Source organism: Ranitomeya imitator, chromosome 2 (assembly GCF_032444005.1).
Source record: "Ranitomeya imitator isolate aRanImi1 chromosome 2, aRanImi1.pri, whole genome shotgun sequence".
NCBI classification, from domain to species: Eukaryota; Metazoa; Chordata; class Amphibia; order Anura; family Dendrobatidae; genus Ranitomeya; species Ranitomeya imitator.
Genome location: NC_091283.1, coordinates 356889587 through 356907422, shown reverse-complemented (window position 1 = coordinate 356907422; position 17836 = coordinate 356889587). Strand labels below are relative to the sequence as shown.

The 17836-nt window shown below is 46.6% G+C and overlaps 1 protein-coding gene across 1 annotated transcript in view; it reads right to left on the bottom strand.

The window, feature by feature from the left end:
- Positions 1-17836, bottom strand: part of LOC138663796 (zinc finger protein 773-like) — a 52812-nt gene that overhangs the window by 23974 nt on the left and 11002 nt on the right. Inside the window, exons 2-6 of the mRNA XM_069750138.1 lie at positions 8348-8497; positions 8039-8218; positions 7842-7965; positions 7661-7758; positions 7372-7462 (exon numbers count right to left, since the gene is read on the bottom strand). Coding sequence (XP_069606239.1) covers positions 7372-7462; positions 7661-7758; positions 7842-7965; positions 8039-8218; positions 8348-8497 — 643 coding nt within the window. The remainder of the gene's footprint in view (positions 1-7371; positions 7463-7660; positions 7759-7841; positions 7966-8038; positions 8219-8347; positions 8498-17836) is intronic.

Sequence of the window (17836 nt, the reverse complement as noted above, 5' to 3'; positions counted from 1 at the left end):
GGTCTGTTGTGTGGCGTCAGTTGGGCAAATCCCGCCATGATATTTTGTGTCTTCAGGAAACACACTTGCTGGAATGTGATAACCCCAGAATGCACTCAGGTTTATACCCGCACCAATTTTTTGCTAATGGCCCGTCAAAAAAGGCGGGAGTAGCCATTTTCTTTAGCAGGGCCAACTCCTTTCAGCTGGTTCGCTCTATAGCGGATCCGCTGGGTAGGTTAATTGTGGTTCTATGCCTGATTAACAATGCACCCTATACTATTGCCTCGATCTATGCCCCTAATGTAGGGCAGCTCAAGTTTCTGGAGGGGGTTTTCAAAATTCTACACGACATCCAACACGGTCACAAACTGAGTGCTGGTGATTTCAATGCTCCAATGTCTAGAGATCTGGACTGCTCTGCCTCCTCCCTGTCAAGATGCGAAGCAGGTCCTTTAACTAACTCTTTCAACCTACATGATATCTGGAGATATCTGCATTGTGGCGAGAGAGACTACACGTTCTTGTCTCCCAGGCACGGTTCCTACAGCAGGATTGATTTTGTGCTGGTGAATGACGTGGCTCTTCCTCATTGCATCTCAGCAGATATAGGCAGTATCACCTGGTCGGATCATGCCCAGGTGTCCCTTACTCTAAAAGACCCCTTGGCCATCAGGCCTCCCGCACACTGGCGTCTCAACGCCCATCTCCTTGCTGACCAATCCAACTCCCAGGGTATAGAGGAGGCCTTGCGGGAATTTTTTGCCTCCAATGATACTCCTGACATATGTGACGACACCCTTTGGTTTGCCCACAAGGCGGTAATTAGGGGTTGTCTCATTAAGATGGCGGCAACGGCCAAAAGGAAGTATAATGCAGCTCTCCAATCTGCCCCAGATGAATTAACTCATCTCGAGACTGCTTACAAACTATCCCCTACACCAGCGCTTTTCTCTGATCTCTCCACAGCTCGCATGCATGTCCGCAGCCTGCTCCTCCATAAAGCTGAGAAGACTCTGACGAAAACTAGAGCTAAATTTTATACAATGGGGGACCGAGCGGGTGCTGTTCTGGCTAGACGTGTTAGGAAGAGAGAGGCTCAATCCAAGATCCCATTCTTGCTCAGGCCTGACGGCTCCCAGGTGTGCAACCCTATTCATATTGCTGAGGAGTTTGCATCTTATTATTCCTCTCTCTATGACCTCGGGTCTGACCCAGGGATTCCCCAGCCTTCGCGGGAGTCAATTTTGGCATTCTTGGAGAAGGCTAATCTCCCCTCGGTCACTTCGGAGCAGCTCTCTTTCCTAAACTCCCCCATTGTCGAGTCTGAGCTCTCGCAGATTGTCAGAGAGGCAAATAAAGGTTCCTCCCCTGGGCCAGATGGCTTTTCTTTTCTTTACTATGCCCAGTTCTTTCCGGTCCTCTCCCCTTATCTTTTGCGCCTTTTTAATAATTGGTTGTCGACAGGCAGTATTATGGCTGAGGGGTTGGAGGCTTCCATAGCGACTCTCCCCAAACAAGGGAAACCCCTAACATCTCCGGGGAACTTCCGCCCGATAGCACTCAAACTGCGACGTTAAGATTCATGCAAAAATCTGGGCCAACAGATTATTCTCGGTTCTCCCTAGCCTCATTCACCCAGACCAATTGGGGTTTGTTCATGGCAGACAGACCAGGGATGGCACCAGGCGCCTGATAGATCTTTTGGATGTGGTGGAGAGGGGTGGCCTCCCCAGTGTATTTCTGTCGCTTGATGCGGAAAAAGCGTGCACTGGGGATATATTGAACTCACACTGGAGAAATTTGGGCTGACCGGGCAAATTGGTAGAGCGGTCATGGCATTATATTCCAACCCCTGTGCGTCGGTTCGATCGGCGGGTTTTGGGTCTCGGACATTTCCCATTCGGAACGGTACGCGTCAGGGCTGCCCCCTCTCCCCTATCATCTTTGCTCTGGTCATGGAGCCCTTGGCTGCAATGGTCAGGCAAAGTGCGGACATAAAGGGAATTGTGGTGGGGGGAACTGAACACAAAATTGGTCTCTATGCCGACGATGTGGTACTGACCTGCACCTCTCCTTTAACCTCGTTGAACGCGATCACCTCCATTTTAACTGAGTTCTCGGCGGTTTCATACTACAAACTTAATTTAACTAAATCCACAATCTTTCCTCTTTTTCTCCCGGTTCCCCTCCAGATCCAAATTCAATCACAATACGCGTTCATTTGGGCTCCCCTGGGCTTCACGTACCTAGGTATCAGGATAACTAGGTTAGACAATATAGTTCGCGCAAATTGTGAGGAAACTCTTGCGGAGGTCAGGAAGGGCATGGATCATTTATCGAATGCGACGCTCTCATGGATGGCCCGCATACAAACTACTAAAATGCTGTTCCTACCTAAAATTATGTATCTCTTCAGTTGCCTCCCCCTTTTTATCCCCTCGAAGTTTATTTCAGCTTTTCAATCGCTTATAGATCGGTTTATTTGGAACAAGAAGCCACACAGGGTCAGGCGTCGGATTATGTCCCTACCGTACTCTGTGGGCGGGCTGGGCGCCCCTGCGGTGCAGTCTTACTATAGGGCGGCGATCCTTGAGCCCCTTAAAATATGGTGGGTGGGGAACTCATGCTTGCCCTGGTTCCTTATTGAGTCTCACTTTGCCCCCCAAAACTCGCTTAAATTACTCTTAGAACTTCAGCTGCTTCGGGTTCCTCTTGTGGGCCCTTGTCTCCGCTCTATCAGGAATGCTGCTAAACTCTGGGCGCTGCTTAGTTCCTCCCATTTGGGGGTCATGTATGATTATGTCTCTTTGCAGGCTTTGGAGTATGCCATCGGGCACATTTCTCTTTCCTCCTGGAGAATTCGTGGGGTGCTCCGGGCGGCGGACCTATTTGGCTCAGATGGTCTTCTGTCATTTGAGGACCTCTCAGGGAGATTCTCCCTAAATATCACTGACTTTTTCCAATATCTTCAGCTCCGTAGCTTTCTCAGGTCACGTCGGTCATTCGGGGCGCCCCCGCCTTTAACAGAGGACCCGGCTCATAGGTTCTTCAGAACAGCCACTATATTGCCCCATGGCATCTCCATTATCTACAAAGCCCTCATATCCTATGGTTCCACTGACAAATTTCAATTTATGACTTCCTGGGAGTCCTCGCTGGGCTTTGAGGCCTCCCTGGAGGATTGGCAGTTTGCAATGATACATCCCTCTAAATTCTCCTCATGCATTGGCCACTTGGAACAGGTGAAAAAGATACAGCTACATTGGTACATTACCCCCGTCCGCTTGGCGAAGTTTTCCCCGTCTTCCTCCCCTCTTTGTTGGAAGGGGTGTGGTGCCTTAGGGTCCTCCTCCCATGTTTGGTGGTCGTGCCCGCAGATTCAGGCCTTTTGGCGTGAGGTGGGGGCATTGATTACTGATCTGACTCGTCTCCCCCTGGCGCTGAGTGGTCAGCTCGCTGTCCTAGGCATCTCCCTCATTGATCTCCCCTCCCCTTTCCGGCCCATAGTCTCTAATGTTCTAGTTGCCGCCAGACAATGTATTGCGAAACATTGGAAGTCCTCGGATCTCCCTTCCAGAGCCAAACTGATTGCCAAAATCGACTTACACTTCTGCTATGAGGTTATTATGGCCCAGGGTTTGTCGAGGAAAACTAGGGTCCTCTCATGGTGGGACCCCTGGGTGTCCTCCGCATTCATCTCCCAGTCTGCTCTTACCCTCATTTAAAACGTATGTTTCTTTAACTTCCTTTTTTTGCTGTACTTGACACTGTAACTGTGTATTTTGTACTGATTATGTTGTGGTCTTCATGTATTTTGCACTAGATTTTTCCCCTCATCCCCCCTCCCTCTCCGATTGCCCTGCCCTCCCCTCCTCCCCCTCCTTTTCCCGAAGTTCACTGATGTGTGGTTTAACAAGCAATTTCTCAATAAAAATTTATTGGTTAAAAAAAAAACAACTTCTTGAATGTTGTTTTGAGCACCTTGATGGGTGCAGTTTTTAGAATGGTGTCACACTTGGGTATTTTCTATCATATAGACCCCTCAAAGTGACTTTAAATGTGATGTGGTCCCTAAAAAAAATGGTGTTGTAAAAATGAGAAATTGCTGGTCAAATTTTAACCCTTATAACTCCCTAACAAAAAAATGTTGGTTCCAAAATTGTGCTGATGTAAAGTAGACATGTGGGAAATGATACTTATTAAGTATTTTGTGTAACATATCTCTGTGATTTAAGGGCATGAAAATTCAAAGTTGGAAAATTGCTAAATTTTCAAAATTTTCGCCAAATTTCCATTTTTTTCACAAATAAACGCAGGAAATATCAAAGAAATTTTACCACTATCATGAAGTACAATATGTCATGAGAAAACAATGTCAGAATCATCACGATCCGTTGAAGTGTTCCAGAGTTATTACCTCATAAAGGGACAGTGGCCAGAATTGTAAAAATTGGCCCGGTCATTAACGTGCAAACCACCCTTGGGGGTTAAGGGTTTAAATCACCCCCCTTTCGCCCCATTCAAAATAAAACAATTAAAAAAAAAAAAAAAGAAATCAAACCTACACATATTTGGTATCACCGAGTTCAGAATCACCAGATCTATCAATACAAAAAAGGATTAACCTGATCGCTAAACGGCGTAGCGAGAAAAAAAAAGTCAAAACGGCAGAATTATTTTTTTTTGGCCGCCGCGACATTGCATTAAAATACAATAACGGGCAATCAGAAGAATATATCTGCACCAAAATTGTATAATTAAAACCGTCAGCTCGGCACGCAAAAAATAAGCCCTCACCCAACCCCAGATCACGAAAAATAAAGACGCTACAGGTAACGGAAAATTGCGCATTTTTTTTTTTTTTTTTTTAACAAAGCTTGGAATTTCTTTTCACCACTTAGATAAAAAAGTACCTAGACACCTTTGGTGTTTATGAACTCGTAATGACCTGGAGAATCATAATGGCAGGTCAGTTTTAGCATTTAGTGAACCTAGCAAAAAAGCCAAACAAAAAACAAGTTTGGGATTGCACTTTTTTTTTTGCAATTTCACCGCACTTGGAATTTTTTTCCCGCGGGTTACTCGGTACCGGTCCTCTGCTGGCTCAGTTCTGGGGATGTCACGGTGGCTGGACCCGGTCCGTGACCCTGCTAAGGGGCGTCCAATGAAAGGTGATGCGAGTCTGTCAAGGTTTTGTGACGCCACCTGTGGTATTCGGTCAGGGTGACCGACGCTGCTTGGGGTCCACTGGGGTGATGTGATGGCAGCTAGATGGTAAACCTTCCCACAGGTGAAGTGAGTCCCCAGGGCTTCCCAGTAAGGTGGATGATGATGGTGTGAGGTGCAGACAATAACGAGGACACAGGGTTGCAGTCTCTTTACCTCTTTACTGGTGACTTCAGGATCCTCAATCCAGAGCACAGTTAACAGGGCTGTCTGAGACCGGCCGGTCCGAAGGCACATCCAGAGTTCACTTTGCAGGTGGAAATCAGTGCCTACCATTAGCGCCTGTGTGTTGCAGTGCTTCCCTGCTGAGCATTCTGGATAGTCCTCACAATTTCTATTCTCGTTCTTTCTAATTCGTTCCAGTTCTTTCTAGTTCTCCGTCCCCCAGGCATGTTATGGCTAGGACGCACCCGTTTGACGGGTAGGCTCAGAGCTCTTCTGGGACCCTAGAGACGCCCCTCTCCACGCGTTGCCCCCTATGTCTGCTTAGGTGACGTAAGGTAGACAGCCAACCTATAATTAACTGTCCTGCGGAGTTTGAAGTAAGGCATAGAGTCAGTTACTTCCTCGGTGTTCCGGCCACCGGCTACACGCCTCAGTTGGATCTTGCCGTTCTCGGGGCACGACTCCTACTGGCTCTCCTTTGTGCTTAATCTCGTTTCTCACTGTCCACAATATCCTTCGCTTCGTGTCTCTTTCTTAGGATACCGCCGTGGGGTGTGCAGGCGCGGTTCCGTAACGTTCTGTTCTGGTCGCTAGGTACCTGCCAGGTTCCCACGCCTGACAGGGCCCCCCCTGAATCTTCTCCCTGCAACACCCTTTGCCACGGGATGTTGCCTGAATCCAACCCAGTCAGCTTCTGATGTAACTTCCTATCCAACCCCTAGTTTTACCAGTGTGAGAAGTGGCCCAATAAATAAAGCCTTTTGCTCCCCCTAGTGGCCAGAGTGTGAAGTGTAATGTGTACTGGTGATACCTGGTCAGGAGAACTCCTTTAGTGCCATCAGACGTACCATCACTCCCCTTAGTGGCAGAGCGACGTTACTGCAACGACCAGATCTCTGGGGCGCTGCACTACATAGTAAAACAAATGGTGTCGCTCAAAAGTACAATTTGTCCCACAAAAAATAAGCCCTAACATGGCCATAATGATGGAAAAATAAAATAGTTATAGCTCTGGGAAAGAGGGGTGCAAAAAACCGAAAAAGCAAAACCGAAAAAAGCTCCGGTCATTAAAGGGTTAAACTAGAGATCGCCTATCTCGATCTGTAGTTTGATTTGAAACAGGGCTCGGTTCGAGCCAGAAACGTGTAATATAACTGCTTGAATCTATTTGGAGTGTGGAACATATTATCCTTTACAGCAGCGCGGTTATCGCCTATGTGCAGAGAAGGGATTCTTCTACCTCCTGGCTACCTCAATCTGGTGACCAACATCTCACCTCCCACCGCCATTCTACCATACCATGTCACATCTTTTTTTTAAGCCATCAACCACGCACAGCTTAGAGATATACCATGGCACAGGTGTAATGTTTTTTCTGTAGTTTGTCGCAATTCTCTTTAGTTAGTTTTAACATAATTTGAAAAGTCAGGATGAAGGGAAACTCTGTTTTTGTAGAGATATTCACACTTGGTCCTCACTGAACATTTCATGTTGTCAATCATAAAAGCGAAGTTTGGCCACAAAGACTAAGCCTGGTCTTCTAGGGTCCATATGAGCACATTCAGGAGCACAGAAAGGGGAGAAGGTAGATTAATCCAATAAGATATCGGGATTATAGGAAGCCAACAGCATCATTATCCTCTGTTTTCTCTTGTACAGACCAATCATAATAATTTTTTTTAAAATAATTTTCTAACTTGTCAGCAAATTCTACGTACGCGGTCATATGGCTTTAGTGTGTACAGATCTGAGCAAGTAAAGGTCAGCATCTTCTGTTTCCAAAGTGTAGGTGGATCTTACAGGTTGCAAGCTCCATAGAATAAGGGCTTTCAATTCCCAAAGAAATGTGAACAGTTTTGGGTGGAAGAACATGTAGAGGTCTAACGACAGAATGGTGATCACGTGATTGTGATATGGCTGGACTACACCACCAGTAAAGCAGCCAGAGCTGGTGACTGAGAAGAATTTGTGCTTTCTCTGCCTTTATCGGTTACTCACCTGGGTAGTCATATGTAGGAATATCCTCTTTATACCACTCATAACCCCTCACACATATCTCTGTAGTATTAATATGGGTCAGATCTTCACCCTGAAACAAATATTGTAGAAGTGATAGAGAGATGGAGAAGTCACATCTATGATCAGCTCTAATTCTGCCATCTCCACCGTTCTCATTACACAAGTATAAAACATATAATACTGGTGCATAAAACAAGACTGAACACAAGACCTTCACAGCCGTCTACACATCATAGAGGAGATCTCATGACACCTTCTCTCCATCTACCTGATAATCCTGAGGAACATTGGGATTTTCTTGCTTACAGTCCTCTGGAAGAATAAAATGTGGATATCTCTCTGGTGTTGTTCTCCTACCCGATATAACTGGAGGAAACACATACAGGGACTGAATTCATTCTTTAAATACAGATAATTATAGGCCGTGTGTATTTAGTCCTGTATATTACCTGGTGATGCAAGGGGCTGGGGAACCTCCATCATGACGTCCTTGTATAGATCTTTGTGTCCTTCTAAATACTCCCACTCCTCCATGGAGAAATAGACGGCGACATCCTGACACCTTATAGGAACCTGACACATACAATGATACCGTCATCCCCCGATCCCTTCATAACATTACTGTATAATTTCCCAGCAGTGTCACCTCTCCAGTCAGCAGCTCAATCATCTTGTAGGCGAGTTCTAGGATCTTCTGGTCATTGATGTCCTCATGTAGCATGGGGTGAGGTGGAGGCTCTGTGATTGGGCTCAGGGGTCTTCCCCATTCCTCAGACACTGGGTCCTGACAGCGCTCACTAGAGATCTTCTTCACCACTGTGTAATCCTGGTTATGGAGAGATACATTAATAAATCTCACTACAGACATTTCCAGAGTCCTCACCTCTCCAGTTCTGTCCATCTGTTATTCCCATAGATAATAATGATGTGATGTGGCATCATCAGAATCTCTCACCTCTCCAGTAAGTCGGAAGAGGATCTCTAGGGTGAGGTGTAATAACTTCTCCACCATCTTGTCCTTGTCCATATTTATCCTTGATGGGTCAATCAGGAGAATTCTCTTATATAGAAGTTCTCCACTGAGAGGATTCGATATTGTTAGAACCTGAATGAGAAGAAGATGATGCCTATGCAACATCATAAAGAATCATGTGTAACATGGGTGGGTCATTAATTTTTCCGATTTTTTTTTTATTTATCCGATCCAAACTGCCAAACTTAATTCTACTCATTTTTATTGTTTTCTAGCAGTTTTTATCACTTAACCTTGAGCAAAATCATGTCTGATGACTCGATGCTACAGTTAATACATGTAAAGTGTTCTTCCCTGTAGCAGCTAATAAACATATAATTTACTGCTTTTTATAAAGTTCATATAAAGCAGAAAATGATTCTGCTGTGTAACTCAGCCTTTGTTCCTTAACCAACAGCTTACAACACAATATGATGTCCAGAAATAGTATGATATCCCTACAAACCATCTCACACTTCATAATGCCCCTTCAAGCTTTATGCTGTCCCCAAAAAGTATGACGTTCCCATAGGCCCCCAGTAAGTATATCCCCACACAATCCTCCTACACAGTGTGATACCACAAAGCCCCCTTACACAGTATGATGTTCCTCAACAGTATCGTATCCCCACAGAGTCCTCAATTATGATCTCAAACAGCCCCCTACACAGTATCATGTCTCCATAGACCCCCCCAAACTGAATGTCCCAACACAGTATAATGTCCCTCCCTCAGTATGTCACCACAGAATCAGTCACCCCCATGCATCATGATGTTGTCAAACAGCTCTGTTACAAAGAATAATATCCCCACACATGCTCCATTGTGCACAGCATGATGTCTCAAAACATGCCCCATAAGGCACAGCATGATGTCCCTAAACATGCCCCATAGGGCCCTGCATGATGTCCCTAAACATGTGCCATAGGCAGTAGCGTAGCTACCGGGGGGGCGGTCGCCCCGGGCCCCACGCTCTGATGGGGCCCACCTGATCGCGCTGATACAGTTACATTCTGTGGCACAGCAGGGAGAATCGATCTCCCTGCTCTGCCACCCGGCCGCTATAGGGCCTCTGAGCAGGCGGGAAGGGGTCCGATACCAGCAGTGGGCCCCCTCGTGCCAGCAGTGCACCACTGCCCATCATCGCAGGTTCATCTGTATCGGCTAGATGCCGATACAGCTGATCGCACTGATGATAGGAGCCTTACACGTTCCCTGTCCCATCATCCCCCTGTCAGCGTCTGATGTCTCCAACGCCGACATTGACACTGGGCACAATGACATCCCTACTCGGCGCCTGCAGTCCGGAGAGGAGCGGGAGCTCAGAGCAGCGGAGGAACCAGGAAGAAGAGAGGTGAGTATTTTTTTTATGGGGCTGCATTATACTATAGAGTCTACCTATGGAGGTGCATTATATTAGGGGCTCCATTACTCTTTAGAGGCTGCCTATTGGGGAGAGGCAGTGTGTGTACGTGTGTGTTATATATATATATATACTAGCTATTGAACCCGTTCTACGCCCGGGTGGCGAGCATTTATATTGGTATATGGTCTCCATCCTGTCATGTGCTGCTCCATCCTGCGTCCCCATCCTGTCATGTGCTGCTCCATCCTGCGTCCCCATCCTGTCATGAGCTGCTCCATCCTGCGCCCCCATCCTGTCATGTGCTGCTCCATCCTGCGCCCCCATCCTGTCATGTGCTGCTCCCATCCTGCGCCCCCATTCTGTCATGTGCTGCTCCCATCCTGCGCCCCCATTCTGTCATGTGCTGCACCCATCCTGCTCCTCCATTCTGACATGTGCTGCACCCATCCTGCGCCTCCATTCTGACATGTGCTGCTCCCATCCTGCGCCCCCATTCTGTCATGTGCTGCCCTATTCTGTCATGCGCTGCTCCCATCCTGCGCCCCCGTTCTGTCATGTGCTGCTCCCATCCTGCGCCCCCGTTCTGTAATTTGCTGATCCCATCCATATGCCCCGCACACTGCTCCATAAAGGTTTATGGCCCCCATAAGATGCTCCATAGTATATGCCCCGTACACTGCTCCATAAAGGTTTATGGCCCCCATAACATGCTCCATAGTATATGCCCCGTACACTGCTCCATTATGGTTGATGGCCCCCATAAGATTCTCCATAGTATATGCCCCGTACACTGCTCCATAAAGGTTTATGGCCCCCATAACATGCTCCATAGTATTATATGCCCCATATGCTGCTGCGATATATAAAAAAAAATAACATACTCACCTATCGTCGCTGGGCGCCGAGTGCTGGGGGCCTGAGCAGGTGGGACACCGGCGCGCTGTGGGGGTCAGGTGCCGGAGTCGCCGCTAGCTCAGGCCCCCGACACTTGCTATATTCACCTGGCCCTGATCCAGTGCTGCGTGCCACTTCTTCCGGGTCCTCTGGCTGTGACTGTTCAGTCAGAGGGCGGCGCGTTAAGCGCGTTATCGCGCCCTCTGAACTGTGAATGTCACAAGCAGAGGACCCGGAACACGGAGCCGTACACAGCGCTGGAACGGGACAGGTGAATATAGCTTATACTTACCCTCCTGGCGCGTCCCTGCCTCTCCGTTGGAGATCACAGTCTGCGTTCAGTGTTTACGCATACCGCGATCTCCTGGGAGCGTCACTCTGTGGGGTCCAGACTGCACCGGCGCTTGCGCAGTCCATAAAGGCTTCGGTCAGGGTGACACTCCCGGCCTTATAATATATATATATATATATATATATATATATATATATAGAGATAGATAGATAGATAGATAGATAGATAGTACATATATAGTACAGACCAAAAGTTTGAGTACAAAAGGGGAGAAGCCAGCGCTGCTTATGGTCAGGATGCAAAACGTAAAGTGCACATGCACATATTGATTTCTAACTGTATTTCAAAACCTGTCTCACCCTTCATCTGTGGTGCTGGTTAAGCAGTGTGGAGGTTGTACCTGAAATGTCTATCTCCAGACCTGGTCAACCTTTATCTGTGCTTGCCCTTTCTGGTGCCATGAGAGTGATTCAGAAATGCTTCAGGTACAGCTTGCATTTAATGTGGTCTTGCTTTTAATACATTAAGGAGGCCGTAATAGCACAGCGAATATAAAAAACGTAGAGTAGGACTGCCCCATTATGAGAATGCTGTGACGTGGCGGGGTGGCTCAAAGAATTGATCAATTGTTTGCTAAATGTCTCATTTTTTAAATACAGTTAGAAATCAATATGTGCACTTTATGTTTTGCGTTCTGACCATAAGCAGCTCTGGCTTCTCCCCTTTTTTACTTTGAGACCAAAAGTTTGGACACACCTTCTCATTTAACCCCTTCAAGACCCAGCCTATTTTGACCTTAAAGACCTTGCCGTTTTTTGCAATTCTGACCAGTGTCCCTTTATGAGGTAATAACTCAGGAACGCTTCAACGGATCCTAGCGGTTCTGAGATTGTTTTTTCGTGACATATTGGGCTTCATGTTAGTGGTAAATTTAGGTCAATAAATTCTGCATTTATTTGTGATAAACACGGAAATTTGGCGAAAATTTTGAAAATTTCGCAATTTTCACATTTTGAATTTTTATTCTGTTAAACCAGAGAGATATGTGACACAAAATAGTTAATAAATAACATTTCCCACATGTTTACTTTACATCAGCACAATTTTGGAAACAAAATTTTTTTTTGTTAGGAAGTTATAAGGGTTAAAATTTGACCAGCGATTTGTCATTTTTACAACGAAATTTACAAAACCATTTTTTTTAGGGACCACCTCACATTTGAAGTCAGTTTGAGGGGTCTATATGGCTGAAAATACCCAAAAGTGACACCATTCTAAAAACTGCACCCCTCAAGGTACTCAAAACCACATTCAAGAAGTTTATTAACCCTTCAGGTGCTTCACAGCAGCAGAAGCAACATGGAAGGAAAAAATGAACATTTAACTTTTTAGTCACAAAAATTATCTTTTAGCAACAATTTTTTTATTTTCCCAATGGTAAAAGGAGAAACTGAACCACGAAAGTTGTTGTCCAATTTGTCCTGAGTACGCTGATACCTCATATGTGGGGGTAAACCACTGTTTGGGCGCACGGCAGGGCTTGGAAGGGAAGGAGCGCCATTTGACTTTTTGAATCAAAAATTGGCTCCACTCTTTAGCGGACACCATGTCACGTTTGGAGAGCCCCCGTGTGCCTAAAAATTGGAGCTCCCCCACAAGTGACCCCATTTTGGAAACTAGACGCCCCAAGGAACTTATCTAGATGCATAGTGAGCACTTTGAACCCCCAGGTGCTTCACAAATTGATCCGTAAAAATGAAAAAGTACTTTTTTTTCACAAAAAAATTCTTTTAGCCTCAATTTTTTCATTTTCACATGGGCAACAGGATAAAATGGATCCTAAAATGTGTTGGGCAATTTCTCCTGAGTACACCAATACCTCACATGTGGGGGTAAACCACTGTTTGGGCACATGGTAAGGCTCGGAAGGGAAGGAGCGCCATTTGACTTTTTGAATGAAAAATTATTTCCATCGTTAGCGGACACCATGTCGCGTTTGGATAGCTCCTGTGTGCCTAAACATTGGCGCTCCCCCACAAGTGACCCCATTTTGGAAACTAGACCCCCCAGGGAACTTATTTAGATGCCTAGTGAGCACTTTAAACCCTCAGGTGCTTCACAAATTGATCTGTAAAAATGAAAAAGTACTTTTTTTTCACAAAAAAATTATTTTCGCCTCAATTTTTTCATTTTCACATGGGCAGTAGGATAAAATGGATCATAAAATTTGTTGGGCAATTTCTCCCGAGTACGCCGATACCTCATATGTGGGGGTAAACCACTGTTTGGGCACACGGCAGGGCTCGGAAGGGAAGGCGCGCCATTTGACTTTTTGAATGGAAAATTAGCTCCAATTGTTAGCGGACACCATGTCGCGTTTGGAGAGCCCCCTGTGTGCCTAAACATTGGAGCTCCCCCACAAGTGACCCCATTTTGGAAACTAGACCCCCCAAGGAACTTATCTAGATGCATATTGAGCACTTTAAACCCCCAGGTGCTTCACAGAAGTTTATAACGCAGAGCCATGAAAATAAAAAATAATTTTTCTTTCCTCAAAAATGATTTTTTAGCCTGGAATTTCCTATTTTGCCAAGGATAATGGGAGAAATTGGACCCCAAATATTGTTGTCCAGTTTGTCCTGAGTACGCTGATACCCCATATGTGGGGGTAAACCACTGTTTGGGCGCACGGCAGGGCTCGGAAGGGATGGCACGCCATTTGGCTTTTTAAATGGAAAATTAGCTCCAATCATTAGCGGACACCATGTCACATTTGGAGAGCCCCTGTGTGCTTAAACATTGGAGATCCCCCAGAAATGACACCATTTTGGAAACTAGACCCCCAAAGGAACTAATCTAGATGTGTGGTGAGGACTTTGAACCCCCAAGTGCTTCACAGAAGTTTATAACGCAGAGCCATGAAAATAAAAAAAAAAATTATTTTCTCAAAAATGATCTTTTAGCCTGCAATTTTTTATTTTCCCAAGGGTAACAGGAGAAATTTGACCCCAAAAGTTGTTGTCCAGTTTCTCCTGAGTACGCTGATACCCCATATGTGGGGGTAAATCACTGTTTGGGCACATGCCGGGGCTCGGAAGTGAAGTAGTGACGTTTTGAAATGCAGACTTTGATGGAATGCTCTGTGGGCGTCACGTTGCGTTTGCAGAGCCCCTGATGTGGCTTAACAGTAGAAACCCCCCACAAGTGACCCCATTTTGGAAACTAGACCCCCAAAGGAACTTATCTAGATGTGTGGTGAGCACTTTGAACCCCCAAGTGCTTCATAGAAGTTTATAATGCAGAGCCGTGAAAATAATAAATACGTTTTCTTTCCTCAAAAATAATTATTTAGCCCAGAATTTTTTAATTTTCCCAAGGGTAACAGGAGAAATTTGACCCCAATACTTGTTGTCCAGTTTCTCCTGAGTACGGTGATACCCCATATGTGGGGGTAAACTACTGTTTGGGCACATGCCGGGGCTTGGAATTGAAGTAGTGACGTTTTGAAATGCAGACTTTGATGGAATGCTCTGCGGGCGTCACGTTGCGTTTGCAGAGCCCCTGATGTGCCTAAACAGTAGAAACCCCCCACAAGTGACCCCATTTTGGAAACTAGACCCTGAAAGGAACTTATCTAGATGTGTGGTGAGCACTTTGAACCCCCAAGTGCTTCATAGAAGTTTATAATGCAGAGCCGTGAAAATAATAAATACGTTTTCTTTCCTCAAAAATAATTATTTAGCCCAGAATTTTTTATTTTCCCAAGGGTTACAGGAGAAATTGGACCCCAAAAGTTGTTGTGCAGTTTCTCCTGAGTACGCTGATACCCCATATGTGGGGGTAAACCACTGTTTGGGCACACGTCGGGGCTCAGAAGGGAAGTAGTGACTTTTGAAATGCAGACTTTGATGGAATGGTCTGCGGGTGTCACGTTGCGTTTGCAGAGCCCCTGGTGTGCCTAAACAGTAGAGACCCCCCACAAGTGACCCCATTTTAGAAACTAGACCCCCCAAGGAACTTATCTAGATATGTGGTGAGCACTTTGAACCCCCAAGTGCTTCACAGACGTTTACAACGCAGAGCCGTGAAAATAAAAAATCATTTTTCTTTCCTCAAAAATTATGTTTTAGCAAGCATTTTTTTAGATTCACAAGGGTAACAGGAGAAATTGGACCCCAGTAATTGTTGCGCAGTTTGTCCTGAGTATGCTGGTACCCCATATGTGGGGGTAAACCACTGTTTGGGCACACGTCAGGGCTCGGAAGTGAGGGAGCACCATTTGACTTTTTGAATACGAGATTGGCTGGAATCAATGGTGGCGCCATGTTGCGTTTGGAGACCCCTGATGTGCCTAAACAGTGGTAACCCCTCAATTCTAACTCCAACACTAACCCCAACACACCCCTAACCCTAATCCCAACTGTAGCCATAATCCTAATCACAACCCTAACCCCAACACACCCCTAACCACAACACTAACCCCAACACACCCCTAACCCTAATCACAACCCTAATTCCAACCCTAACCCTAAGGCTATGTGCCCACGTTGCGGATTCGTGTGAGATATTTCCGCACCATTTTTGAAAAATCTGCGGGTAAAAGGCACTGCGTTTTACCTGCGGATTTTCCGCGGATTTCCAGTGTTTTTTGTGCGGATTTCACCTGCGGATTCCTATTGAGGAACAGGTGTAAAACGCTGCGGAATCCGCACAAAGAATTGACATGCTGCGGAAAATACAACGCAGCGTTCCCGCGCGGTATTTTCCGCACCATGGGCACAGCGGATTTGATTTTTCATATGTTTACATGGTACTGTAAACCTGATGGAACACTGCTGCGAATCCGCAGCCAAATCCGCACCGTGTGCACATAGCCTAATTCTAAAGGTATGTGCACACGCTGCGGAAAACGCTGCGGATCCGCAGCAGTTTCCCATGAGTTTACAGTTCAATGTAAACCTATGGGAAACAAAAATCGCTGTACACATGCTGCGGAAAAACTGCACGGAAACGCAGCGGTTTACATTCCGCAGCATGTCACTTCTTTGTGCGGATTCCGCAGCGGTTTTACAACTGCTCCAATAGAAAATCGCAATTGTAAAACCGCAGTGAAATGCGCAGAAAAAAAGCGGTAAATCCGCCATAAATCCGCAGCGGTTTATCCGCAGCGGAAAAATCCGCAGAGGACCAGAATACGTGTGCACATTCCTAACCCTAACCCTAGCCCTAACCCTAGCCCTAACCCTACCCCTAACCTTAACCCTACCCCTAACCCTACCCCTAACCCTAACCCTAACCCTACCCCTAACCCTACCCCTAACCCTAACCCTACCCCTACCCCTAGCCCTAACCTTAACCCTAACCCTACCCCTAACCCTAACCCTACCCCTAACCCTAACCCTATTCTAACATTAGTGGAAAAAAAAAAAATTCTTTATTTTTTTATTGTCCCTACCAATGGGGGTGACAGAGGGGGGGGGGTCATTTATTATTTTTTTTATTTTGATCACTGAGATAGATTATATCTCAGTGATCAAAATGCACTTTGGAACGAATCTGCCGGCCGGCAGATTCGGCGGGCGCACTGCGCATGCGCCCGCCATTTTGGAAGATGGCGGCGCCCGGGAGAAGACGGACGGGACCACGGCTGGATCGGTAAGTATGATAGGGTGGGGGGGGACCACGGGGGGGGGGATCGGAGCACGGGGGGGGGAATCGGAGCGCGGGAGGGGTGGAACGGAGCGCGGGGGGCGTGGAACGGAGCACGGGGGGGCTGGAATGGAGCACGGGGGGTGGAACGGAGCACGGGGGGGTGGATCGGAGTGCAGGGGGGGTGATTGGAGCACGGGGGGGTGATTGGAGCACGGGGGGAGCGGACACGAGCACGGGGGGGAGCGGAGCACTGGACGGAGGGGAGCCGGAGCAGTGTACCGGCCAGATCGGGGGGGTGGGGGGGCGATCGGAGGGGTGGGGTGGGGGCACACTAGTATTTCCAGCCATGGCCGATGATATTTCAGCATCGGCCATGGCTGGATTGTAATATTTCACCCGTTATAATGGGTGAAATATTACAAATCGCTCTGATTGGCAGTTTCACTTTCAACAGCCAATCAGAGCGATCGTAGCCACGAGGGGGTGAAGCCACCCCCCCTGGGCTAAACTACCACTCCCCCTGTCCCTGCAGATCGGGTGAAATGGGAGTTAACCCTTTCACCCGATCTGCAGGGACGCGATCTTTCCATGACGCCGCATAGGCGTCATGGGTCGGAATGGCACCGACTTTCATGACGCCTACGTGGCGTCATGGGTCGGGAAGGGGTTAAAGATTTTTCTGCATTTTCATGACTATGAACATTGTACATTCACAGACTGAAGGCATCAAAACTGTGAATTAACAAATGTGGAATTATAAACTTAACAAAAAAGTGTGAAACAACTGATATTATGTCTTACATTCTAGGTTCTTCAAAGTAGCCACCATTTGCTTTGATGACTGCTTTGCACACTCTTGGCATTCTCTTGATGAGCTTCAAGAGGTAGTCACCGGGAATGGTCTTCCAACAATCTTGAAGGAGTTCCCAGAGATGCTTAGCACTTGTTGGCCCTTTTGCCTTCACTCTGCGGTCCAACTCACAACAAACCATCTTGATTGGGTTCAGGTCTGGTGACTGTGGAGGCCATGTCATCTGGCATCGCACCCCATCACTCTCCTTCTTGGTCAAATAGCCCTTACACAGCCTGGAGGTTTGGGTTCATTGTCCTGTTGAAAAATAAATGATGGTCCAACTAAACGCAAACTGGATGGAATAGGATGCCGCTGCAAGATGCTGTGGTAGCCATGCTGGTTCAGTATGCCTTCAATTTTGAATACATTCCCAAC